Genomic DNA, 25,247 nt, shown 5'->3' with positions numbered 1-25,247 from the left:
TTCTAACTATTTTCAGAATTTTTACAAACTAATGTGTCAATTAATCAAAAAATGATCAGCAGTAATGGAAGTAGACATTAGATGCAGTCCTTTAGTCTTTAAAAATAAGCTTCAAATCAACCAGCAACAACTGTTAAATCCTGTTTTTATGTTAATGCACGAGTTATAATAATCTAATATAATGTGTAATAGTAACACCATGCTAGGCAAGAAGAATTCAAACATCAACCAGTTACACAAGTTTATTTCCAAATAGTTATAACAAACAATGTTTGATAAAATATGACGTAAGCCTTTGTTTCAGCAACTTTGTTGACCCTACATTAACCCATTCTGAAAAGGACGTGAGCACTTCACTAACCCCAAACCCACATGCTCTGTAAATCTTATATTCTATGGTTCAACAAGCTTTTAGAAAACACCGAGATTCTTTGTACACTGATAATAATACAAATATTGCACAGCACACACACTTAAAAACTTCACAGTCCCTCCAAAGGTCATTCTACATAAGTAGAAAAATGTGTTAGTCATTGATACCAGGACACTGACCAACCATCCATTAATAACTCTTTAAAAAATACAGATTCTCAAACTTAAGATCTAAAAGGAAAGACAATGTATGACCTTTTTTTTATAGATACATCAATGCAATTTTTAAGTACAATTGTTTTTTTTTTGTTTTTTTTTGGTATATGTCCAAAAATTGCACAGGACTGTCCAATCGGTGATTAGATGTCTTGCTGTAATTCATACAACAAAACTAAAGACAAAGAACAAAGTTATTTTCAAGTGCACTTGGATAGTTCTATTGAACAAATAAATTAATGTGCCTCTGAACAAGCTGACTCTTCCAACGCCTGGATAATCCTGTTTAAACAGTAATATTTAAAAAGTGTAATCCTATATAAACAATAAAAATAATGATTCGATTAAATATTACATTAGTTTTAAACTGTCAGGAACACCATCACCCACTAAAGAATCGTAGAAGGCCGTATTCCTGCTTAATGTCAGAAATGCACATCCAATGCACATCTTTCTCAATCTATGGCCTTAACTTCATTTAGGCCTATGTTTATTTCACCTTATAATTTGCTTAACTGTCCGTCTCTGCTTGAAGGTTACTTCTGTAACAGATGATAAGGCTTACTAATGTACAAGCAGATTACATAAACAAATTCACCTAACAGCAACAAAGTATTACATTGTATTACTTCCAAAAGTAGCAACATTTGCATAGTTGGGCAACTTTTACAGAACTATTTAATTTGCTTCAAAACAGTCATAGCAATGTATCATACTGACAGCGCTGAATGTTTTAAGACCACTGCTGCAATGGGGAAAATTCTGTGTAGCCAAAATTATTATTTATATTTAAAGGGGCAATATGTAAGAATTTTAGTTGAAAACGCAAAAAAAACTCAATGATCAACAGAATGTGAAGAAACAGCCATTATGCTAACCAGCTAGCCCTTGCCAGTCCTGGTCCGAACCTCCAGGCAGATCAATAAATATTACAAATAAGAATTACTAGCAGCTTTAATGTCTGTCCATAACATGTTGTATCCAAAATGATGATTTTACATTTTTGAAATCAATCTCTCACTTTTTCCATCTTAAATAGAGTAGACTTAAATAATTATAGGAGTCTCAGCTTTTCACACATTCAGGTGTTACTATCTACTGACCTATGAGCAGAAAAGTGCACTTCTTGTTGGCTCCACACACAAAAACATTTTAAAAAGCTTTTATAAGGTTTTGGATTTCCCATCTTTGGCCAGAGCATTCCTGTACTAGAAGTGTTTTGTCTTTTATCTCCAGGCATCTTTTTGTTTCTCTGTTCTTCAATTCTTTGCCCTGGGGAGAGAGAAAAATTGTCAAAAGTACCTGTTCATGCTGACATCATACAATATTCAGACAGGCTATGATTTCAGCTTTACGAGTCATAATAAACTCATCAACACTCTAAGTTCAGTGTGTTGTTGTACCTGAGTGAAGTCCCAGTAAATCCCCATTCCTTTCTGGATAGCCTCTTTGCAGTTGAAAAGACCAGGCTTGGTTTCATTCTTGCTGATTACAGTTATGCAGCGGTTGTCACTGTATTTGTGGGACTTGATGCCGCCGACGTAGAGCTCACCATTCGCACGGTAATAACTGTGCTAAAATATAAAAGAAAACATTCACCAACCATCTTTGGCACAACAGGCTAAAAACTATTAATGCACTTTCCCGAGACTATAATCATTAAACTTGGCAACACTTTGGTTACTTACCTGAGGTCCAAAGATGTGGCATTTGAAGGCGATGGGTGTGTGACCTGGTTGTTGGCCTTGGTCTAGACACATGTCAGCATCAAGATTCTTCATCTGTAAAGTTGATAAGTTAATTATTTTTTCAAATCCATTTAAACGTCCTCAACCACTGTGGCAGGTGGAAGTGAAGATGATTCATCACAACACAGAGTTTAGTGTGGCAATATGTAGCACACACCGTGCAGCACCACACTTACAAAGCCCTAAATAAAACTAAACTTACTCCTCCATAGCCGAGTAGGTCGTCCCATGGATCTAACTTGGGATATACATTCTCCAGGTACCATTTGAAAGGTTTACAGTTCAACCTCTCTCTGAGTTTTTTTCTCTCAGAGACATCCCCAATGTCAATTCCATGATTCTGTAGAGGCAAAGAACATGGCATGAAACGTAAATAACTTCAGGAGCTAAGAGAATGTTAAAATGCACTCATAACTAAATAACTATACATTGATTTTTGTTCTGATTTTTGTTCTGCTTGACTACATTTTAAGCACCTCAAATGGCAAGCTCCATGCTAAGTTGACGTTGTGTTTGTATTCATCCATCCAGACTTCTGCTACCCTCAGGGCGTTTCTCCTCATGGCAGCGTCCAGGTCAAGCTGGTAGGGCTTGTGAAGCCTTGCGATGTGGGCAATCTTGGAGCATGGAACTACTTCAACACTGCCTCCACATGTCCACACCTATTTGAGCAAAAAAACTCCTGAATATTTAACTGTATACTACACAAAGACACTCCAATGGTAATTGTGCAATAGTTAAGTATGAGAAAAGCAGAAATTAACAGTAGCTAAGAGCTTCTTCTGTGTCGACTGTCTGGGGGCAGTCCTGCTTAATCATATACACATTTAAAGGACACATATTATGCTCATTTTCAGGTTACATTTTTTATTTTTAGTAACAAGAATAGGTTTATATGACATAGTGCTCAAACACACAGCACTTTATTCCCCCCCCCAACAGGAGCTTCTGTTGGTGTGGACTTCAGCCTTTTTAACTTTGAAGATCATACACAAGAACGTATGTAAAACACTGAAGGAAAGCAAAATAACTAAAAGTATAAAAATAGGTCTCCTTTAACAGTGTTCAGAGGGCCCCATCTCCTCCTAGAAGAATCCTGCTGCTGCCCCATAAATTACTTATGTTTAATAAACCTTCATAATTCTGAAAATATCAAATTTACCATACTACCAACAAACACAGGAATTTGTTGCTCCTAGACAACTTTGGATTTATGTACACTTTAAGCAAAAACTGTAACATGATGAATAGTAAACTTGGGAGGTGCTGGTAGGTGGATTTTGTTACCTTTGGACAGAGTCAGGCTAGATGTTTACATCCGTTTCCAGTCTTATTGCTAAGTAAGCTAACTAGCTTCATACTTTCCAAACTGTCAATCTCATCTTACTTTTGCCAAGGAAGTAAATGAGCCTTCAGTCATTCCAAAGTGTCAGACTTATTTCTTTAATCGATTTAACAATGGAACAGTGATTGGTTGGGATTTGGCACAAGGTATCTTTCACCATCACCGATTGGTTAGTCGCCACCCGCAAGGGGAGATGAAATAACAATGGCAGCGTCAACAACACAAGCAGATCATGCTGCTGCATGCGACTTGCCTGAAGACCCCCCGCTGCGTAAAGCCACTTTTGACGGTTGGAGATACAAACATTACTTTGAATTTGTTGAACGTAAGGAAAATAACTTGACTGGAAGGTGCAATCTTTGCCCGTGTTGGAAACTTCTCTCCACCGCTGCTAACACTACCTCAAACGTAATGATGCACCTACAGAGACAGCACGCACACACAAAGCTTGTTGCTAAGGAACCGTGGAGCAACCTGAATGTAACGAGTAATGTAACTAGTAATGTAACTAATTACTTTCTTCAGGGAGTAATCATGTAATGTAAAGCATTACTATTTTTGAGAGTAATGTGTAATGTGTAATATATTACTTTTTTGAGTAACAAGCCCCAACACTGGTAGTTAATAACTTTTAAACAGCTCTAGCCACTAATAATAGTTTATCCTCTGTCTCAGTGATTTAGAGGCAAACCGTTTCAACATGTTGACAGGATTGTACTGACACCAGGATCTTCATTCTTTGGCCTGTTATAGTGTTATCAGCTTTAGGATTTGATGTTGGATGGTGAAGTTAACTCACACGAATTCCCAGCTCAACATTTTCTCCGCCGTAAACTTCCATTCCTTCATCAAGAAGTCCAATTTCTCCAAGAAACTTCCTTTCAGCTACCATAATTCCCATGACGGATGGACTCCTGAGGTGAAGGAAGAGAACTGGTAGTGTTTCATTGAAAACACACTGTACATTAGCATTGCTATACAAGTGAAGCTGTCAAATGATTAGAAATACCTCATTCAAGATGCAATTAATAAAACGAGATCATTATATTTATTTGATGCATTTAGATTACAACAAGACTGATTAATTTCACTTACTTTCCAGGCAGTGAGCTGTCCTGGAGACTGTGATACTCTGGTGAAAAATCCTCATACATGCACCATAAATTCCAGTCAAAGGCTTGTGCAAGTGCATAGTATGGAATAACCACGAGGTTATTATAGCTGACTACGTCAAACACAGGAGAAACCACCGTTGTTCGGTCAGCTTTGATCTGTGTCAGCAAAGGTTCAGCCCTGCATGATGGGAAGAGAGGAGAAGCGGCAATAAACTTCCTTAACTTAAAACTCCACACACACAGTAGGGTTTTTTGTTATGAGTCATTCAGTGTCAAGTGTCATTGTCCTGAGAGATAACTGTACAACCCTAATTCCAAAGAAGTTGGGATGCTGTGGTTCTTCTTGCTTTGCGTGATGCATTCATTGATAGAGTGCATTTACAAAAACAGTGGTCAGATTAAGCATACAACAAATATTTTGTCTATGTAGCGGATTAATTTGAATGAATGTTGAAAATGAATTATAAAACACTGTAATAATTTTGGTGCTGGTGGTGAGTGTGAACCTTTTAAAGGAGACATATTATCCTTTTTTGTAATTTTGCTTTCCTTCAGTGTATTAAACAGTCTATGTTATTGTGCATGAAAAAGATCTTGAAATGGTCAAACTCCGCACCAACAGAAGTTCTGTGCGTGGACGAGGTGAGCTCTCACTGACTGTCTGTCACTCTCACACCCGCAGGCACAGGCAGAGACATGGAGACCTGCACCGAGTAGCAACGGTGGAGAGGTTCCAAAGTGTGGCTATACTTCATGAGAATCGATTAATGCTCAGTGCAACAAGTGTTTTTTGTATGTAAGGGTGGGAACACGAGCAATCTTTCAAAACACCTAGCGAAATTAAATCACATATGGATAACAAATGCAAATCCACATCTGATTCAAGACGATAGTTCTGGCCTTCAAGGCCGTCAATGGAACTGCAGCCATCTACCTCCAAATGCTAGTCAGACCACACGCCCAAGCCTGAGCACTTCGCTCTGCTACATCAGCTGGCCGGCTGGTACCGCCATCACCCTTTGCTGCATGTCACTCCCCCCCTCTCTCTCTCTCCCTGTTTTCCTGTCATATCTTCAGCTGTTCTATCAATAAAGCCAGAAAAGGCCACAAAAAAAATATTTAAAAAAAGGTCGCTCTATACCCAACCTGAAAGGGGACATACTATGTGTCCTTTAAATGAATTTATACATAAAATTGAAAATTAGAAAAAATAACTTTAGAAAGATGCAGCTTCCTGAATGACAACTAATGTGAAAGACTACTTAAAGCAGCTTTAATTTCAAATACTAAACACCAAAAAATGTACAAATACCGGTGCATAAAAGGATTTATTTCTGACACATTCTTACCACATCTCATGGACTTCAATGTGTGCGTCCAGGATGGCCACCACATCCGCAGTAGCAGCCTTCCATCCAGAGACCCTGGCGGTAGCGAGGCCTTTCTGCACGTCGTGCCTCACTCTTGCGATGCGCAGATCTGGATTCTGCTGCTCAAGCATCTTCACGTAAATGTCAAGGTCCTCCTTCAGGTCCTCTGAAATGAAAAGAGAATCTGGGCATAAATTTTGATGTAAGGGGAGAAACAGAAAAAAAAAGGCAGAAAGGTTACCAGTTTATACACTGGTTACCCAGAATTCCAAGCACACACTAAGCATGTCAAGGGACAGTTCTGATCATATGCATGCCTCACAGTCCAGTATGTTGTGGATGTGTCAGAATGTAGTTAATGATAATGAACTGATTACACTACACTGAAAGGTGCTTGTAATGTGTCATTCTCCCATGTGTCCAAAACTCAACTTTTTGTCTGTATGTGCTTATTCCCTTTCTCGCTGAGTAAAATGAGAAGAAAGATACCATTCTCATGTCTGTGGGGTAAACGTACTGCCAGCACCTGCTAAGCATGCTTAGGTCAGCATGAAGACCAGAAACAAGGGGAAACAGCCAGCCTGGCCCAAAATCCACCTCCTGGCACCTCTAAGGCATGCTGAAAGACACTTTATACCTTGGCAAGCAGGCAGCAACTGCATACTTCAGAAAGTTGCATTGCCTGTCAAAGAAATAAGCCAGCACACAAACTAGGGGAAAAGGGGAAGTATGTAAGAATTTTAGATGAAAACTTTCAAAAAGTTAAAAAATTATCAACAGAATTGAGAGAAATATCATTTGAAGCTATGATATCTGTGTATAGTGTTGCAGAGATGTCTACTGCAGTGAGCACGTTAACCAAATAGTCCTGCCTTTCAGCATTTATTAATAGTCTTGGGTTGCACAATCCCATGCCTTGGTAACCAACCAACAAACCAACCATTAGAGCTATTGTCATCCACCAATATTATCTCCTTCAGCAAGTTTTTAGGGGTTCGGTCGATGATGCTGCGCAGGGCTCTTTTGATGACAGACAGGGCCTCGTCCAGGTAGATCAGCACCACTCCAATAGTCGGCAGGTCCTTCGGGTAACTTTTTTCCAAACACCTGTTCATTCAGATAACAAAAATACTTATTATGGAAAAATAACCACTAGTCTTTAGTCTTTAACACCAGTCTGCAGTGTGAAGGCTTTATTGAAAGACAAACTATATGAACCAGAAAGATGGATATACTCTGCAAAAAAATAAACTGGGTGGAGTCCATAGGGGATTGTTTTTTTAACACTGCTCTTTGTATAAAGCAAAATAACAAGTCTAACATCACATCCAAGACCATGAAAATCGTACCTTGGATCTCTGGTATCCGGAAGAGCTCGATCGAGAGGAAGACGATCGCTCACAAAAACATTGTATCCATACTTCTGAAACAAAACCTCTGCCTCTCTTTGTTCTTCCTCAGTCAGATTTTCCCCCCAGTTATCAAAAAGGGGAGAGTGAGGGAACACTTTTTTGGATTTTTTCTCTTTGGGCGCCTCCTTTTGCTCCTGGATCTCTGCTTCTGGTTTTCCTTTCTGCTCTGGTTCCCTTTTGGCTGGCGGCTGTTCTGCAGCTTTTCTGCGTTCCTCTCTTTCCACTTCCAACATTTTCTGGATGGAATCTTGCTTTTCCTTAAAAGTTTTGAGTACATTGTCTGGACAAATGTGAGAGGTCAAGAATGACAGGGAGAAAGCAAAATGAGCCAGATGCAAGATCCCTTTTTACAGAAAAACCATACTAGATGAAAAAAGTAATAGAGAAGAAGTTATTTTCTAAATTTTTCCTTGAGATGAAACATTCCTTGTGATTGATTCTGCAGCCCTGATTCAAAAAGAGTTGGGACACTGTGGTTCTTCTCACTTTGCATATTTCAGGTGTTAAAGTGATATTGAATGTATACTTACATAAACAATAAGGTTTAATGGTTTTAACATTGAATGTCTTGTTTTTGTACTTTTTTAACTGGACATAGATTGAAAATGATTAAGATCTGTTTTCTTTATGTTTGACAGAGCATTTCCTGATTCCAAGGGGAAATCAAATTGTTGCATCCAGTCTATCTTACTGCACTGTTCCAACATCTTACTCAACATTCATCCCGCTTATCTGGAGTTAGGTTGTGAAGGCAGTGTACTAGGGTCCAGATATCCTTTTTCCCAGCAACGCTTTCCAGCTCCTCCTGGGGGGTTCCTAGTTGTTTCCAGGCCAGATGGGATGTATAGTACCTCAGGCAAGTTCTGGGTCTGCCCTGGGGGCTCCTCCCAGTTGGTCGTGCCTGTGTATCTCTCAAGGGAGGTGCCCAGGAGGGGTCCTAACAAGATGCCTGAACTACTTCAACTGTTTCCTTTAGAAGCGAAGGAGCAGCGTCTCTACTCCAAGCTCCCCGCTGATGATCGAACTTCGCACCCTATCTCAAAGCCCAGCTGACGTATGGAGGAAGCTTATTCCGGCTGCTTGTATCCACGATCACGCTCTTTCGATCTTTACCTATAGCTCCTGGCCATAGGTGAGGGTCGTAACGTAGATAGACTAGTAAATTGAGAGCTTCACCTTCTGGCTCAGCTCCCTCTTCACCATGTTGGTCTGGAGCAGCCCCTGTACTGAAGAAGCTGCACCAAACCTCCCGTTCATGTACCACTCCATTTCCCCATGATATGTGAACAAGATCCTTTGATACTTTAACGCCTTCATTGGAGCAGGAGCTTTCCCCCCATTAATTTCAAGCAGAGGTTAGAGGTGGTGACCCTCTTCCCGACTGCTTCTCACTGCAAACTGGAGGTCGCAGGCAGAAGAAGCCAGCAAAACTACTTCATCTGCAAAGAGCAGTGGCACAATTTAGAGGTTCCCGAGCTGTAAACTTTCCTCCCCATGGCTGCGCATCGAGATCCTGTCCATGAAATTTACAAACAGGATCTGAGACATGGGACAGCCCTGGCGAAGTCCAAAACCTACTTAGACCAGGCGTGACTTAGTACCGGGTATATGTACACATGTATGTACATATGTAACCCTCCCAGACAGACCCCAAGGGCTAAAAGGGAATTTGCAATTGTTCCTCCTGAATCCGAGGTTTGACAATTGGTTGCAGCTTCCTTTCCAACACCCTGGAGTAAAATTTCCCAGGGAGGCTGAGCAGTGTGATATAGGGCTGTCAAAATTGCTCCAAAATGACGTTTCAAATATTTGCTCTAAAAAAAACACATAGGTTCGAACCATTAGAATATCTATATTTGCGCATTATGTTATACAGGAGGACAAACTACTACAACTGGACATAACTACTTGTTTAGGTATTTTCGGGATACGGTACCTCGGTTCCAATTCTTGACAAAACTCTCCGAAGTCCGTGCCATCAACGATACTGATTGGCTTCATGTCCTTGCATATGAACGAAGCAAGTTTCAAGACAAAGAGCTTGTGGAGTGCGGTGAAAAATATGAGTCGAGACGTGGCTGTTTAGTTGGAGTTCCAGACGTGTTCAGTTCATGGCATGCTAATTTGAGTGCACATTTTCGAGATGTGCCCTCATGTTGCTAGTGGTGGAATGGCTTACACAGCTTGCATACAACTTTACCTCAAGGCTCCGCATTTTTTCCCGTCTACTGACCAAAAGAAGTATTTCCAAACAGGCTTTTTAGGTTGCTTGGAGTCCAAACCACTCTCTCTGCTGCTGAGTTGGGCTCTGAACTTCTCTCTGTATCATTGCCTCACCTGATCCTCTCCAGGTGAAAGGTTTGATAGTCAACAGTCAACTAAAATATGAAAATATCCATGAGCTATTTTAAACTGTATGTATTCCAGAATAAGATGGCACAGCAGGGTCAGAAAGAGAGTGCAACAGATCTTAGTCTATGTTTTTAATTGATATTAACACTGTACATCTGCTAAATCTGAAGAGATAAACAATCCTATTTTATATATTTAGATATTTATAAAAAAAATATGAACTTTTAAAAATGTTGACATTAAAGTCCGTGTAAAGCAAATTCAGCCATTTTCTTCTAAACACATTAAAAAGGTCATAAATGTATTTCCTTAAAACATGTAAAAAGCCATTCAACCATTTAGAATTTAATTTTGGAGCTAGGCTCACAAACTGTGTTTAAAAAATTTCTGTGTTCAGGATTTAATGGGCAGGTCAGAAATCATGGCCGCGTTATGTAACGCGATGTCTCCTCCACATCGCTCGTGCTGGATGCCACAGTGTGCAGGGTAACGCCTTATTTAAGTTTCCTATGGACGAAAAACGTAAGGAAACGGTGGAACGATTATGTCAAGAGGAGCTAGAGTCTAAAATCAGCACCATCACCTGTCTGTGCAGTGTTCACTTTATCCCCGATAGTTACAGCAACTGTCACCAGGTAAAGTCTGGATATCTGAAAAGTCCGTTGACGCTGGTCAGTGGGGCGAACTGACCCTCTCCGGTCCCCGACTTGCATCCTCCCATCCCGCTGACAGCACATGTTCTCATCTCCGCCGCCGGCATTATGCGCCCGCCTGCGACCGTCCCGCCGACAACAGGTCTCTCATCCAGCATTACGTGCCCGCCAGAGAGTGTAAGTAGAGTTTAGATTCTCTGCCCGAGCCCGACCCTGACCCGACCAGGACCGCGGGCCGGGTCGGGCCGATATTGCCCGTCAATATCCTCGGGCCGGGTCGTGCCGGCCCTTGATCAAATATTTGTGTGTGTGTGTTTTTTTTAATAACTCAAAATAATGACTGTATTTCCAGCTACAAAAGGCGCATCTCTCTCCTCCCTCCATGTTGTTTGTGCCGCTGCGTGGTTTTACACCTGAGTGTCCTCGTGCTGAAAACGTGACTTCTCGCGCACGTGACGTCACTCCCCGAGACGCAAGAAGAAAGCAAAAATATATTTTTTTACTAAGGAAAATTACAAAAATAATAGTAACGCACAGTGATTTGAATAAGTAACTTTAACCTGTTTACTGGAAATATTACCGCGTTAGATTACTCCTCACTGAAAAAAGTGGTCAGATTAGAGTAACGCCATGCATCGCTGCACGGGCTCGGCTCGGTTGGGTCGGGTCGGGATTTATTTCTTTTGGGCCAGATCTAAGCTCTAAGTGTAAGTGTGTGCTTATAAATATTGTACATTTGGGCAAATATATGCATTTTGCTTAAGGTGCAAATCCTGAAAGTGATTTTACATCGTGCATCCTGTCATGCCCATGTAATGTTAGCAAATGTTATTGCATTTAATCATGACATTAATTGGCCTCATTCCCTGAGTGGTGTCCATCTGACAGCATAATGATAATCCACAGGTTATATTTTATGTGCACCAATATAGCTATGACAAGGAATTATATGTAGACTGGGGTTTTATGTTTGTGTGTAATGTAAAACATGGACTGTGAGGAACGAGGCTGAGCACGATCAGTGTCTGACTCAGAGTCAGTTTCCGGCTCTGATGGCTCAAACAGGTCGGGCTGGGTCCGTCTGATGACGTGGTTCCAGCGCCTCTAACTGACACGCCCCCAGCGTTTCACAGCAGAGAGATGTGCTTGTTTTTTCCACGATTTTGAGACCTAATTTTATATAGCCAACGTGGCAATTTTTTTAATTTAAAATTTGGCTCAGTGGTCAATGACACATGTTTCTGTGGTGTGACAAACTCATAACACAAATTTATTTCTGCATTACACGGACTTTAATTAATTACATTAATATGAATTATATTTCCTTCTTCAGTTCTCTGTCCTTTTTTTCATAATATATATATTTTTTTAATTGGTGATATTGAGCCTGCCATGCATAAAGTGAGTTGATTTACATTTTTTAATAGCCTAATCAAGTGTCCCAACTAACAAAGTGCAAGATGATCAAAGTCCAGATGATGTTTTGTGTTTTTGCACAAACAACACAAATAGGTGTGGCATTCTCGGTATGACATTTCCATTCCGGTTGTTGTCACTATCAGTATCAAGACTTTAAAGTCTGAACAAAACACAACTAACCTCCTATTTTGGAAACATAATGTCCTGGAAGAATTATATTTCTTCCCCAACAATGGTGTGATTTGTTCAGGGATTTCATAAAGCTGTGTTAGTCTAATCAATAATTTTTCTTTCCATTTTCTCATCTTCCTTTGTAGTGATGAATGAATGAAACTTCATTAACACAAAAACAGCAACTTTTACATCCTCTATAGGAGGAAGATGAATGATTGCCTCAACTCACAGATATTGTCGATTCTGGCTTCCAGAGAAAAATTCCTGCTTAGACGTGGAGTGTCCAGCTCTTTGTTGGCCACCGCTCTGCACTCATATCTACTCCTTAGAGAGATGCTCACAAAGAGGATGAGCCCAATTCCCACCAATATGAGGAATGGCTGTTTTAACGACCCCGCTCTCATGCTGATAATACACCTACTTGGTTGAGTTCCCGCAAGAGAATAAAACCCCACAGGCAACACAAACTCCTCCCACTCAACAGACCTGTTCTACCAGACAGCGAGCACAGCGAGAAACATGTTTATGTTCATGCGGACGGTCTGTTCATCTTAACTTTGAGACATGCACTGTAAAAAAAATTCTAATTTTACAGTATATGACTGAAGGATTTTTTTACAGTAGTTTTTCTGTTCTTTAAAAATAGTGTACATATTACAGACATTATCTGTAAATCAACACCTGACATGACACCAAATCATCCACCTGTTATTTAAGTATTATGACAGTATTGACAAACTACATGTATTTCTCTTTTTTTAACAGAAAAATCCTATATTAATTTTACATGATCTTTTCTGTATTCTTAAATTACATACAAATTCATGTAAAATGACATTAATTAAATATGTAGCCTGGTATATCAAAGTTTATGTCCACACTAACAATCTTAACACTTTTCTCTGTAAATTTAAGGTAAATGTTATTATTTTTAGATGTATGTTTACTTTTACATTCAAACTCTATCATTAAATATGTAACTTTGAAGAAGTTGTAGAAAACAGGAAGCGAACAACTTCTCTCTTTGACTGCCTTACAGTCGTTTTTTCAACACCAGAACTCAAAACTGTACTAACGGCTGCCTAAACTCCTCATCTCCTCCGTTGCCAAGGTAACCCATTGACGCTTACGCTGAGTTACCGGGTGCCTCTGTTGCCATGGTTACTCACTGACGCTTACTAGGTGCTTAGCCTAAGAGTCTGTTGTGGTGAATTATGCCCACTCAGTCTACTACATACGCCCCCCCAGAATTCACCTTAAAAAGAATGAAATGAAAACATCAACATGTTGGAGGGCGTATGGTCCGACCATAACGGCTCCGGAGAACAGGTGCGGGGGCCAGGGCTCCCACTGGGGAATCCACGAAAGTCTTGTTGCTGCGCAGGGGTGGTGCGGGTGGGTGCTCCCTCCGCGGGGGCTGGGCCAGCTCCACAGGCCGGTCCAAGTCCAGGTGAGCTGGTTTGAGGTGGTCTATTGAGACACACTCCGACTTACCGCCAATGTCCACCACAAAGTGCTTGTCCCCGGTCTCCAGTACGCCGAACGGTCCATCGTAGGGAGGTTGCTGGGGCCCACGGTGGGCGTCGTGGCGGATGAAAACATACTTAGCCGTCTGCAGGCAAGTGGGCACGTGAGACTGAGGGAGACCGTGTTGTGAAGTGGGGATGGGTGTGAAGGACTCTGGCATTGTCCAGGAGCGAGGTCCGTTGATGCGTTGCCAACCAAGGGGCTGTGGTGTTGGGGAGGAAATCCCCTGGGACCCGAAGAGGTTTTCCATAGACCAGTTCCGCAGATGAGGTCTGAAGGTCCTCTTTGGGCTTAGTTCACAGGCCCAACATAACCCACGGAAGCTTGTCGATCCAGCTGTTGTCTGTGAGGCTGGCTCGCAATGCGGCCTTCATGGAACGATGAAAACGCTCGCACAGTCCATTAGCCTGTGGGTGGTAGGCAGTGGTGCGGTGGAGTTTGACTCCTAGGCTCCCTATTACTGTGTTCCAGAGCTCGGAGGTGAACTGTGGGCCTCTATCAGAGGAGAGGTCACCAGTGAAGAAGTTGTAGAAAATAGGAAGCCAACAACTTCTCTCTTTGACTGCCTTACAGTCGTTTTTTCAACACCAGAACTCAAAACTGTACTAACGGCTGGCTAAAAAACGGTTGGAAAAACGGCTAAACTCCTCATCTCCTCCTTTGCCAAGGTAACCCACTGACGCTTATGCTGAGTTACCGGGCGCCTCTGTTGCCATGGTTACTCATGAGAAAGAAACTAACCAAATGGTGAATTATGTCCGCTCAGTCCACTACAACTTCTTATATAAAGGTTTATGTCCATACTAACAATCTAACGTTTTTCTCTGTAATGACAAGGTAAAGATTAGTATTATATCTGTGAATTTCTACATTCAAACTCTGTAAATAAATATGTAGCTCATCTCTCTATAAAAGCAAGGAATCTCTGTCTGTCTGTCTGTCTGTCTGTCTGTCTGTGTATGTGTGTGTTCCTCAAATATCTCTGCGGATCAGGATCAGACTAACCTGAGAGTTTCAACATGGCTGCTGCTTGGTTCAAGGGTGTGCGACGTCGGATTTGTTTGGACTGCAATTATACCGTCAATAAATTATTTCATAAATGCTTTACAAATTCCGTGAGCATTGTCCACCGGAGCCACCGGAGCCACCACAGTCACGTGCGCACCAGAGCCAATCACTGCACACAGTAGCCACGTGCGCACCAGAGCCAATCACTGCAGAGCTCAAGCTCATGACATACCTTAAGAAACCGGCGGATTTATACCTGCAGTGGAGCGAGCTGGACCGGGATATTGCTGGGGGTTCTGTCCCATTCTGTGCATCTAAACTGACTGTTGTGGATTGATGAGACTAAACGAGTCGGACCGAGTCTGTTCCGGTCTGAGGAGATCTGGAGACGCGCGGACAACAAAGTGGAATCGGAATCTGTGGATGTTCATGTGTAGCTAGCTGTTAGCCCACCCACACGGCCCACCTCCTGAGGCGACGGAACGGACCCACCAGCGCGTCCAAAACTGGACTTAGGGTAAATAATTTTTCGCGAACATTGCCATCATGGTTGCTTTGTGTCTGGTGCAGGAAGAAATGGTAAAAACGGGCTTTTGTCATGAAAGTAGAGACAGCGATATTGAGAGTTGAGAGATTTGTGACAATTAGCGTGTTTGGAGTGTATAATTAGTGTGTTATGTAGTGTTTGGCGTATCGTGTTTAGTGTGTACTGGAGTCGGTTTTTTGTTTAATGAGTCAGAACAATGAGGAGACTGCTGAATGTGGAGCAGGCAGTGCAGCTCTTCATTCAGCTGGAAGGAGCTCAGGCAGACCTGAGTGTTGCCTGCATTTAAATGTAAATAGTTACATATAACTTTGTACATTTTTAAAATGTATGTACATATTTAGCAAACAACAATTTATATTTGCATTATAAGTAATAAAAAATGGTTTGTTAAACATATTTGTGGTTTTCACAGAAAAAAATCTAACTTTTTCTACTCGGATTTTATGTTTTTTTGTGATTTTAGGTCCATCGTGTTAATACTGTATGTCAAAATAAAATAACTGTACTGTCACACATGTGAGGTTGTGCTGAAAATAATGACACCAAGTAAATAGTTTTTAAGGTGAAATATAATGGCAAAATCAAAAATAGTCAAAAACGGCCAATTATACCCTGGAATATCGGATTTCACAACAAACCTAAATATCCCACATCCCACCTTCAAACACAGCCTCATTTGGCCATCCATGAAAAAGCTACTTAACCTCCCATTTTTCTATAGGAATACATATTTCCTACAGGCACTGCACTAGTTATATAAAGGTTTATGTCAGGGCTGGACTGGGAGACTTTTTCAGGCCAGGAGTCAGTCATGTAACCAGGCCACCCTGACCTTGCCCACACACACGTGCACACCCACACCTACATGCATGGGCACGCAGGCACACATGCACACAGGCTCATTGGCACATATTTTTTATGTGTAGCCTACAATATAACCTAATAAATACAGACAACTAAGTCCAAATCAAACAGTTAATCAGCTATGAGGGGACAGCCTTCAAACACATGTTCACAGAACACATGCACACACGCACTGATAGACACATATATGCAATGTATAATACAGTCCGAGAGCATAGTTCCTAATAAGCAATCACATAATATTGACTTATTTTTTAATATAGGCTCTAATCATCATACCGGGGAATACTAATGAACCCCAACCTAAATCTAAGGTTGGAATACATAGCTTTCATGTTTGGGCTGGGATACATAACAGCAAGTCAGCAACAGACAGCAAAATTCAACAACACTAGCGCTAAATAGAATAATGCTGTAGTGCCAAGACAGCTATTATACAAATGAGAGCCATTTATGTCAAATGGCAGTGCCTGGTGGTGTTCATATGTCTGCAACCTGCAGTTGCATGTTGGTGCTCTACTGTAGAAATGATTCTGTCCATACACTATAGTTCATACAGTAAGATAGTGTAGCCTATGACTCACTTGATTTGCCCTTGTTTTCATATACATAATAATGGAATGATTATATCCCATTTGTTGCACAAATAAATAATTTCAAAAACAGTAAATAATAAAAAAAAGGGGGCTTGTAAATCAGTGATTTTAAAATCCCAATCCTTATTTAATTTCAAGGCCAGGGCCTAGTAGGCTACATATTTACACTGTGTAAAAGTGTACAGCCTCAAGGACCCTTGGGGGTCCCTGGACCTCATACTGACAAGAACCAGATGAGGCACAAAACATTCACATACCAGCATGTTATATTTAAAAAGCTGATGACATTCAATGTTGAAAGTGGTCACATATTGTTCGCCATCTTCCAAGGTAATGTTCCAAACACAAAAAGTTGTTACAGTTTGCACAAATTCAATGTAAATTAAAGGTGACAAGGATTCATTGTTTTAAGTAATGGCACTAGATGTAAACAGATTATATCATGTAAATGAAAAGCATAAGTATTCACATTCTGTACAACAGAGCAAGCATTCAAAGAATGTTCACATAAACTCCCTAAATGTTCTGTATCCATCAATTTTTCAACCATTTTAAAATGTAATATCTTTACAGTACTGTTTCATTTTATGGTCCTGTATAATGTTCTCGATAGCCCTGTAAATATGTCATGTCTCAGTCTACTCATGTTGATCACATGCAAACTTAGTTTGAATCATGAATGAGATCCGCCCTCAAATTGACAATAGCAGCACATATTCTTAGAATCTTGTCTATTTTAGGAGCCATGGTAATCGGAACAACCTGTGATAGTATTTTGTAAACTTTCAAACGTCTGATTGCTCTTTCAACATGAATTCTTACATGTGCAATCTGTCTAGTGTATGTCACTTGTTCCTCAGTTAGCTGTCCATGTTTTCTTGTAAAAGAAGGCTTTACCAATTTAACCTTTCTCTCACACAGCAAATCATTTATGGTGAAGCCTCTATCTGCCATGAACTCATCTCCAGGCATTAAGTAGTCCAATATTCCTGAGTCCATGGTAATGAATTTGTCACTGCATCGCCATCCATATGCTGCAGAAACGAACATGATTAGTCCACATGGGGCAACAGCTACTAGGTATTTCACCAGGTTATGTGAATAATAATGGCTGTATGATTCCCCTTTTGAATCAGGGTTTTGGGGTTTTTGAGATGCTGGTCTGGTCTGAGACAGGTGAAGTTAAGTCCACCTAGCAGTCTGTCAAACACAAAAGTATAGCCAAAGTTACTATAGGAGATTAAACACTGTAGACAAGAACAGATACTGTACATCTGAATCACTTTCATGCATGTAAATAGGTATAGAATGTATGTATACATAGGTAGATGGGTTGATGTGTTTATCATCAAGAAAACTGGCTAATGACAACTGTGCGTGCCTTCTTTTTTAATGAATATGTCAGTTTGAATGGGTACGGTGCTAGTGTCAGTCAGGCTATCTGACAACTAATGGATTACCTGGATTATTATGTGGATTATTTTACATCTGCTTGCCATGTGTGTTTTTTGAGTGAATCCAAGTTGTGGGATTTCAAAGGAGAACAAAAAAATGGAGTATGGACGCAGCTGAAGAGTCAGACGTATCTATTTGGTCTGCTTATATTAATATTGAATGTAGTTTAAATGAGAGGTTTTGCTTGTTCTGTTTGCGGGCAGCATGTCTTTGTCATGTCATTAAGGTAATGTTAGTAACCTTACAGTTTGTTTGCTCTCTCTCTCTCTCTCTCTCTCTCTCTCTCTCTCTCTCTCTCTCTCTCTCTCTCTCTCTGTGTGTGTGTGTCAGCGATAAAAATTTGTCACCACCACCGTTTTAGCTTTTTCAAATGGGTGTGTGTGTGTGTGCGTTAACATGGTAAAAGAAGTAAAGCAATGGCACAACTAAGCCAGGAAAACAAGGTGTAAATGTCTAATACATGAACATTATGTGAGCAGCAGAGTACACGTTACGTTACATCGTATATGTCGTATCTGTCGTAAAATACTGTGGTCAAGCCCGCCTCCACTCCAAAAACCCTGGTCAGCCTAGCTCCCGGTTATTTTGCCTGTATATAGTTGATGTTATGGTAACGCAGTGCCAGAACAGAATTCAAAATAAAAGCATAGACTTATGAAGGCAATCTGCAATTTCACACAAATTCAGTCAGTCAGTCTGTTAATTGATTGATGAATTAATTAAACGATTAGTTAACTGATTAATTGAACATTTAAGGAATTAATTCATTGATTATTTACTTAATTCATCCTAATTCTGATCACATTGAAGCCTTAGAAGATGGAGGCCATGACATTTCTTCCATGCGAATAATTAGTCCAACATAAAAATAAACACAATAGCTGGAATTTCTGATGAGTAATTTCAAAATAAAAGCCCACTTAACAGTCAAATATTTCCCATATTTCCCTCAAGTTCAGATTCACGTTAAGAGGAAACTCCCTGTTTCCACAGACTATTTCAATTCAGACTGATAGGACTCCACCTCATCAGGTCACTCATATAATTCCGGGAAGTCCTGATGTGGATTTTCAAAATAAAAGCCCTTTAAAATGTAATTTTTAAAAAGTATTTACATATAAATTCAGATGGATATTAAAAGGAAACTTCCTGTTTCCACAGACTGATTTCAGTTCAGAGCTATAGTACTCCACCTGACAGTGTCACTCATGTAAAACCAGGAAGTTCTGATGTATAATAATAATTCCAGATGATTCAGATTTACATTGAAAAGAAACAAAGGCTGATAGTACTCCACCCCAGAGAGTCACACATATAATTTCAGGAAGGTCTGATGTGGAATTAGTCTGTGGAAAGAGGTAGTTACCTCATATCGATCTGAATCTAAAAGGAAATATTTAGATTCTGAATATTTAGAGGCCTTTTAATTTGAAATTCCACACCAGTACTTCCTCATGTCATATAAGTTACTCTCTGACGGAAAGTACTATCATTTTGAATTAAAATTAGTCTGTGGAAACAGGTTGTTTCCTTCCAATATTCATCTGAAATTAAATGGACATATTGAAAATATTTTATAGGGCTTCAATTTTGAAATTCCATATCAGAACTACCTGATATTATATGAGTGACACACTGAGGTCGAGTACTATCATTCTGAATCAAAATTTGTCTGTGGGAACACAATCTGAATTGAATTCAATCTGTATTTAAATTAGTTTGTGGAAACAGGCAGTTTCCTCTTAATATCAATCTGAATTTAAAAGGAAATCTTACAAATATTTCACATTTTAGGGGCCCTTTTTGAATTCCCACATCAGAACTTCCTGATATTGTATGAGTGACTCTCTGAAGTGGAGTACTAGCATTTTGAATTAAAGTATGTCTGTGGAAACAGGTAGTTTCTTTGTATTGTAAATCTGAATTCTTATGAAAATATTGACATTTTTCTACATTTAAGGGGGCTTTATCTTGAAATTCCACTTTAAAACGTCCTGGTATTACGTGAGTGACTCTCTGAGGTGGAGTACTATCAATCTGAACTTAAATTACTATGAGAAAACATGTTGTTTCCTACTAATAGTATACTGTGTATTCAGGGTTCTAACTCAAGAATGTAATGCTTGTCCGCAATACAATCCAAATACTACAAATATTATCAGAACTACAGTATACAGAGCCCCCACGTGTCAAGAGAATATTGTGGAAAACAAAACTGAATTGGAAAATACAAAACCCCCTCAGCCCAAAAGCTCTCCATCTGTTTCAAAGGTGAAATCATGACCTCATCATAATAGTACTGTTAACAGACAAGATACACATATGGAGAAATAGATTTTTTAGTTTTTCAATTCCTCCTGGGGGGCTCTGAAGAACTGTTTGTGAATAATTGATTGATTATGTAAATTTACAACCCAGTACCTTAGATAAAGTTCTTTTAGAATCAACAGTGGCGTGTATTTCATTTTTAATTAAATTCCCCACCCTACTTTAATTGAAACAGTGTAAGGCTTGTTAAAGGTGTTTTATCATAATTTAGGAAAAATCTGTAGAACGATATTTTTCTGCAGAACTTTTAACATTTTCACTTTATTAAAGGTGTTTGATAGAATAGAATTTCAATAATTAAAATGAATGTGCTTCCTAAAGTTAATTTCTGTAGCTATATGCTACCTATGGCACCTCCTCCAAGATATTGGGAGAAAATACATAGCATTATTACTAGATTTTTATGGAGAGGCAGACGACCAAAAATAAAGTTAACTTATTTACAAAGAAAGAAGAAGTCCGGAGGTTTATCAGTCCTTAATTTCAAACTTTACTTCCATGCCCTTACTATTCGTCCTTTGTTAAATTGGTTTAGTGAGAAAACTTCACCTCCATGGCTTAACATTGAGAAGAATCTAGTGGCACCTGCTTCTTTAAATGATTGTTTGTTTACAGGTCTCTCTCTCAATAAATGCAAACTGGAATATGGTTCAGTAATAGCCAGTGCAATTCAGAATTTCAGGAAAATAGAAAAAATATACAATTGGATATCTAAATGGCATGCAAGTACTCCAGTATTCCATAACAGCCTAAGTCTGGTGGGGAGTACTTTATCTCACCTCAGTGGTCTAAATCAGGAATCCACAGTTTAGGAGAAATTATGAATGATGATGGGTTAAGAAGTTTTCAGGATTTGAGTGAAACATTTAAACTGTCATCAAATTCCTTCTTTTTATATTTACAATTACGTTCTGCCTTAAGAGCAGCAGTGATTTGACTGATAGGAAACCTCTTAATCATCCAATAATGGAATTATTTAAGAAAATATCAGGGCTACCTAAAGGACACGTTTCTGTAATTTATAATAGTTTGTTGGAACATATGCAGACCCCTTTAGCGATAACAAATGTGTAGAATAAGGACTGCCCTGAATCATCTATAGACTGGCATAGAGTTTGGAGGAATTATGCTTATTCCTCACAAAACCTAAATAATAAGTTAACCAATCTCAACTTTCTATATCGCACTTATTTAACACCAAAACAGCGTTTCATGATTAAGTTATCTCCTTCTCCAAATTGTAATCTATGTGACTTGAATCAAATAGGGACCTTCTTGCATATCATGTGGGAGTGTCCATCAGTTCAAAACTTTTGGCAACAAATAGTAAAACATCTCTACAATGCACTCGGCTTAGAGATTGACCTCTCTCCAAAATGTATGCTCTTAAATGATGATTCTGGGCAAAACCTTAACCATATGCAAAGGCTGCTGTGGCTTTCTGCATGTACAGTGGCTAAAAAGATGTTAGCGGTTAGGTGGCAACCACCGTATCCACTTTCTATGCTTCAATGGACTTAATCTTTAATAGAGTTGTTATCCCTGGAGGTCTCTTTTGCCAAGATGAATGGAGCAGGTCAGAGGGTGCTCAATGCAAGGAAGAAGGCACTCAAGGTTGCTCGAGCTATGATTTAACCTTTTATTATTATTCAACATTCATGTATTTACCTGAAATATCCAGCATGATCTGAAAATTAGAGAAAGATCTGTGCGAGGGGGTTGGGGAGGGTCAAGGGGCTATAAAATGTGCAGGTGTTGTGTGTTATTTATTTATTTATTTTATTTAATTTTACTTTATTTTATTTTTTTTCATTGTTTTAGTTATGATTTGTCTCTGCCAATTGTACATAGTAATGATATCAATTTGTCTAATGGTTGGAGTGTGTTCATGTGCTTATATGTATAATTATTGTTATCTATCTATATATGTACATATACTGTATATATTGTTTTTTTTTGTTTTTGTTTTTTTTTGTTTGTTTCTGTGATCTATTTCTTGGTATATGTATGTGTGTATGTCTATATTCCTTGTCTGCAATGTTGATTTGCACCTGTATTAATAAAAAGAAAAAAAAAATTTAATTAAAAAAAGGTGTTTGATAGGGATGCACCGATCCGACTTTTTCAGTCCCAATACTGATGCCTGAGCTTTGTATATCTGTCGATACCCGATACCAATTTATTATTAATTCAACAATGATACCTTTGTTGAATTAATAATAAACTGTATACCGGTCTCTGAAAAATACTTGCGTGATGGAAGACAGTACCTTGTCTCTAAGTATTCCAGTAGGCCACAGAAACCCTCATCTTCAACAACTGTCATTGGTTGAGCATCTAAAACAATTAATTCTAAAATGTTCTGTGTTCTTGCTAATGCTTTCAAGCTCTCCATAGGAAACTTTTCGCGCTGTTGAAGTGCATCTGCCAAAGTCAGTTGCTGGGCCGTACTGTCTCCTGCTCCTTTGGTTTTGTTGAGTTGCAGGAATTTGGCGTGCTCCTTAGCATGGTGTTTTTGGATGTGCTTGATTAAATTGGTAGTATTGTAATTTGCAGTACTACCACCACCCCTCCAAATGTTTACTTTGCAGACATTGCAAACAGTCGTCGAACTAGTTGGCGTGGCAATCTCCACACAGCCGACTTTTTGGCTCGCTCCATTGTTGCTTAACGATAAACTCAACTCTTCAAGCATGCGACACACATGCTGCTGACGAATGACGTAGGAGTGCTGAACTCTTAGCATTGTCAATATTAAAAGTGTTTGATCGTAATAATTTTGGGAAAATTTATAAAATAATGGTAGTTTTCTGCAGAGCATTTAATGAACATTTCTGTAGTAGTAGTAATGACTTTATTTGAATTTAAGATATTTTACTTTAATATTGCGTTTTTTGTTTGGCAGCCGTAGCTGCCAGTCATTGACCTTTTTTCTTTTACAGTGTGGGTGAATTAAATGTTATAAACACCTTTCAGTGTAGTGTAAACAGTTCATTATCCCTAACTACAATTATAAATCTGACACATTGACAACATACTGGACTGTGAGGCAGGTATATGATCAGTACTGCATACTTGGTAACCAGCGTAGAAACTGGTAGCCTTTCTGTCTTGCCTTTTCTCCCCTTATATCAAAGTTTATGATCACAGTCTCTTTCTAATTCAGAGGACCTGAAGGGGGACCTTGACATTTACATGAAGATGCTTGAGTAACAGATCCCAGGTCTGCATATCCCAAGAGTGAGGCACGACGAGCAGAAAGGCCTCGCTACTGCCAGGGTCTCTGGATGGAGGGCTGCTACTGCGGACATTGTAGTCATTCTGGATGCACACATTCCAGTCCATGAGATGTGGTAAGAATGTGTCAGAAATAAATCGTGTAACACACTGGTATTTGTACAGCATTCTCACAGGTTTGTGTTATGTATTTGAAATTAAAGCTGCTATAAGTAGTCTTTCACAATATATTTCATTCAGAAAGCCATGTCTTCCTAAAGTTATTTTTTGAAATTCAAAATTTTATGTAGAAATTCACTAAAATGAAACATATTATGTCCCCTTTCAGATTCATTATTTTATTTTGGGTCACTGCTAGAACAGATTTCAGTTTTCTCATACTGTCCAGTGCTGCAGCACTGTATTCCCCCTCTGTCTGAAACACCCTGTTTTATCTGCTGTCTCTCTAAAGCACTCCCTCCTGAATACCCAGTTTCCTCTGATTGGTCAGCTCCCATGCCTGACCCATCACTGCTAACAACAACAGAGTAGCTCTGCTAAAGGTACTTAATTCGTAGGTGCCAAACTGGCCATAATTCATAGAAATGTGCAACTCATGATGTAGTCAGAGGATTAAAGGCGGGACTACTGATGAGTAGGTATGGGTATTGTTAAGATATTGTTATGACTGGTGCTACTACTATAGCCGGTAATTTAATTATACTCTTATTGGTTCTTTTTGTTACCTTTTTGAAGAGGAAAAAAATCTGAAAATTATCATATCTATCTTCATTTTCTTGTACTCTATATAATCATTCTTGAATACTGGGCTAAACTGAATTGTGTGCTGCTAATATGAGGTGTAGTTTCTTGCATGTCACAAGACATGAAATGACATGACACAGTCTGACAGGAAACTAACATCTTTTAACTCTGACACCTGTGGGATATGTGGGTCAGGATACAAAATGTGAACAACATGAAGACACCATGAATACAAAAAATATATCCAACATAGTGTTAACATGTAGGCAACACACCAGCACCAAATATAACCTGACTGAATACGTTTGTCGGAAATAGCTGAGGATACTTCTGTTCATCCGTGTTGGATCGGCACATTTGATTTCAAAGTCTTACACATTTTGTGCCGAGGTATGATTTGGAGTTGAGTTGTGGCCATTGAACCTGAAGTGCTATGAAAATAATATTAACCCTTTCAATGATCCCTGCCCCTACATCACCTTTGACAGTGAACTGTACTGGACAGTTCATCTGTGGGAGAGTGTGCAGAAGTGTACTTTGAGATATGTGCCCAGATCAGTTGAATTGACCAGTTGAAAATGAAAGGGACTCTGTGGAACTTCTTTGTTGCCAGCAAGAGAGACTAATTTTTCACATCACATTATAGTCCGTTCACACATGATTGGTTCTTTAAATATTTAGAAGGGCAGTCACTCAGACGTTGGCAGTTTAGGTTTTAATATTTGGTTAATCAATAAAAAAAAAAATGTAAATTAGATCAATACA

The 25,247-nt window shown here is 39.4% G+C and overlaps 1 protein-coding gene across 2 annotated transcripts; it reads right to left on the bottom strand.

The window, feature by feature from the left end:
• Positions 1-226: 226 nt before the first annotated feature.
• Positions 227-12,677, bottom strand: LOC115586007 (probable polypeptide N-acetylgalactosaminyltransferase 8). 2 transcript variants are annotated; one of them, XM_030424727.1, is made up of 11 exons: positions 12,406-12,677; positions 7,516-7,858; positions 7,107-7,273; positions 6,146-6,332; positions 4,777-4,974; positions 4,481-4,595; positions 2,813-2,998; positions 2,539-2,676; positions 2,277-2,369; positions 1,992-2,162; positions 227-1,860 (listed from the first exon to the last, which is right to left on the bottom strand). In XM_030424727.1, the coding sequence occupies exons 1-11, from the start codon at positions 12,578-12,580 to the stop codon at positions 1,741-1,743; spliced, it is 1,893 nt and encodes a 630-aa protein (XP_030280587.1). In that variant the 5' UTR covers positions 12,581-12,677; the 3' UTR covers positions 227-1,740. The 2 variants fall into 2 exon arrangements, with proteins under 2 accessions (XP_030280587.1, XP_030280588.1); XM_030424728.1 differs by having other exon boundaries at positions 7,516-7,835; positions 12,406-12,455.
• Positions 12,678-25,247: the final 12,570 nt, after the last annotated feature.

The sequence above is a fragment of the Sparus aurata genome, chromosome 8 (genome assembly GCF_900880675.1).
Source record: "Sparus aurata chromosome 8, fSpaAur1.1, whole genome shotgun sequence".
NCBI classification, from domain to species: Eukaryota; Metazoa; Chordata; class Actinopteri; order Spariformes; family Sparidae; genus Sparus; species Sparus aurata.
The sequence above is the reverse complement of the archived record's forward strand: the minus strand, read 5'-3'. Positions and strand labels throughout refer to the sequence as shown.

Excerpts from the sequence above, each read along its gene's own strand:
- LOC115586007 (XM_030424727.1), bottom strand. The coding sequence starts at position 12,580 with ATGAGAGCGGGGTCGTTAAAACAGCCATTCCTCATATTGGTGGGAATT. Across the intron at positions 6,333-7,106 it reads GGATGACAATAGCTCTAATG|AGGACCTGAAGGAGGACCTT; the intron begins GTTGGTTTGTTG and ends TTTTCATTTCAG. Across the intron at positions 2,677-2,812 it reads CATGGAGCTTGCCATTTGAG|AATCATGGAATTGACATTGG; the intron begins GTGCTTAAAATG and ends TTGCCTCTACAG.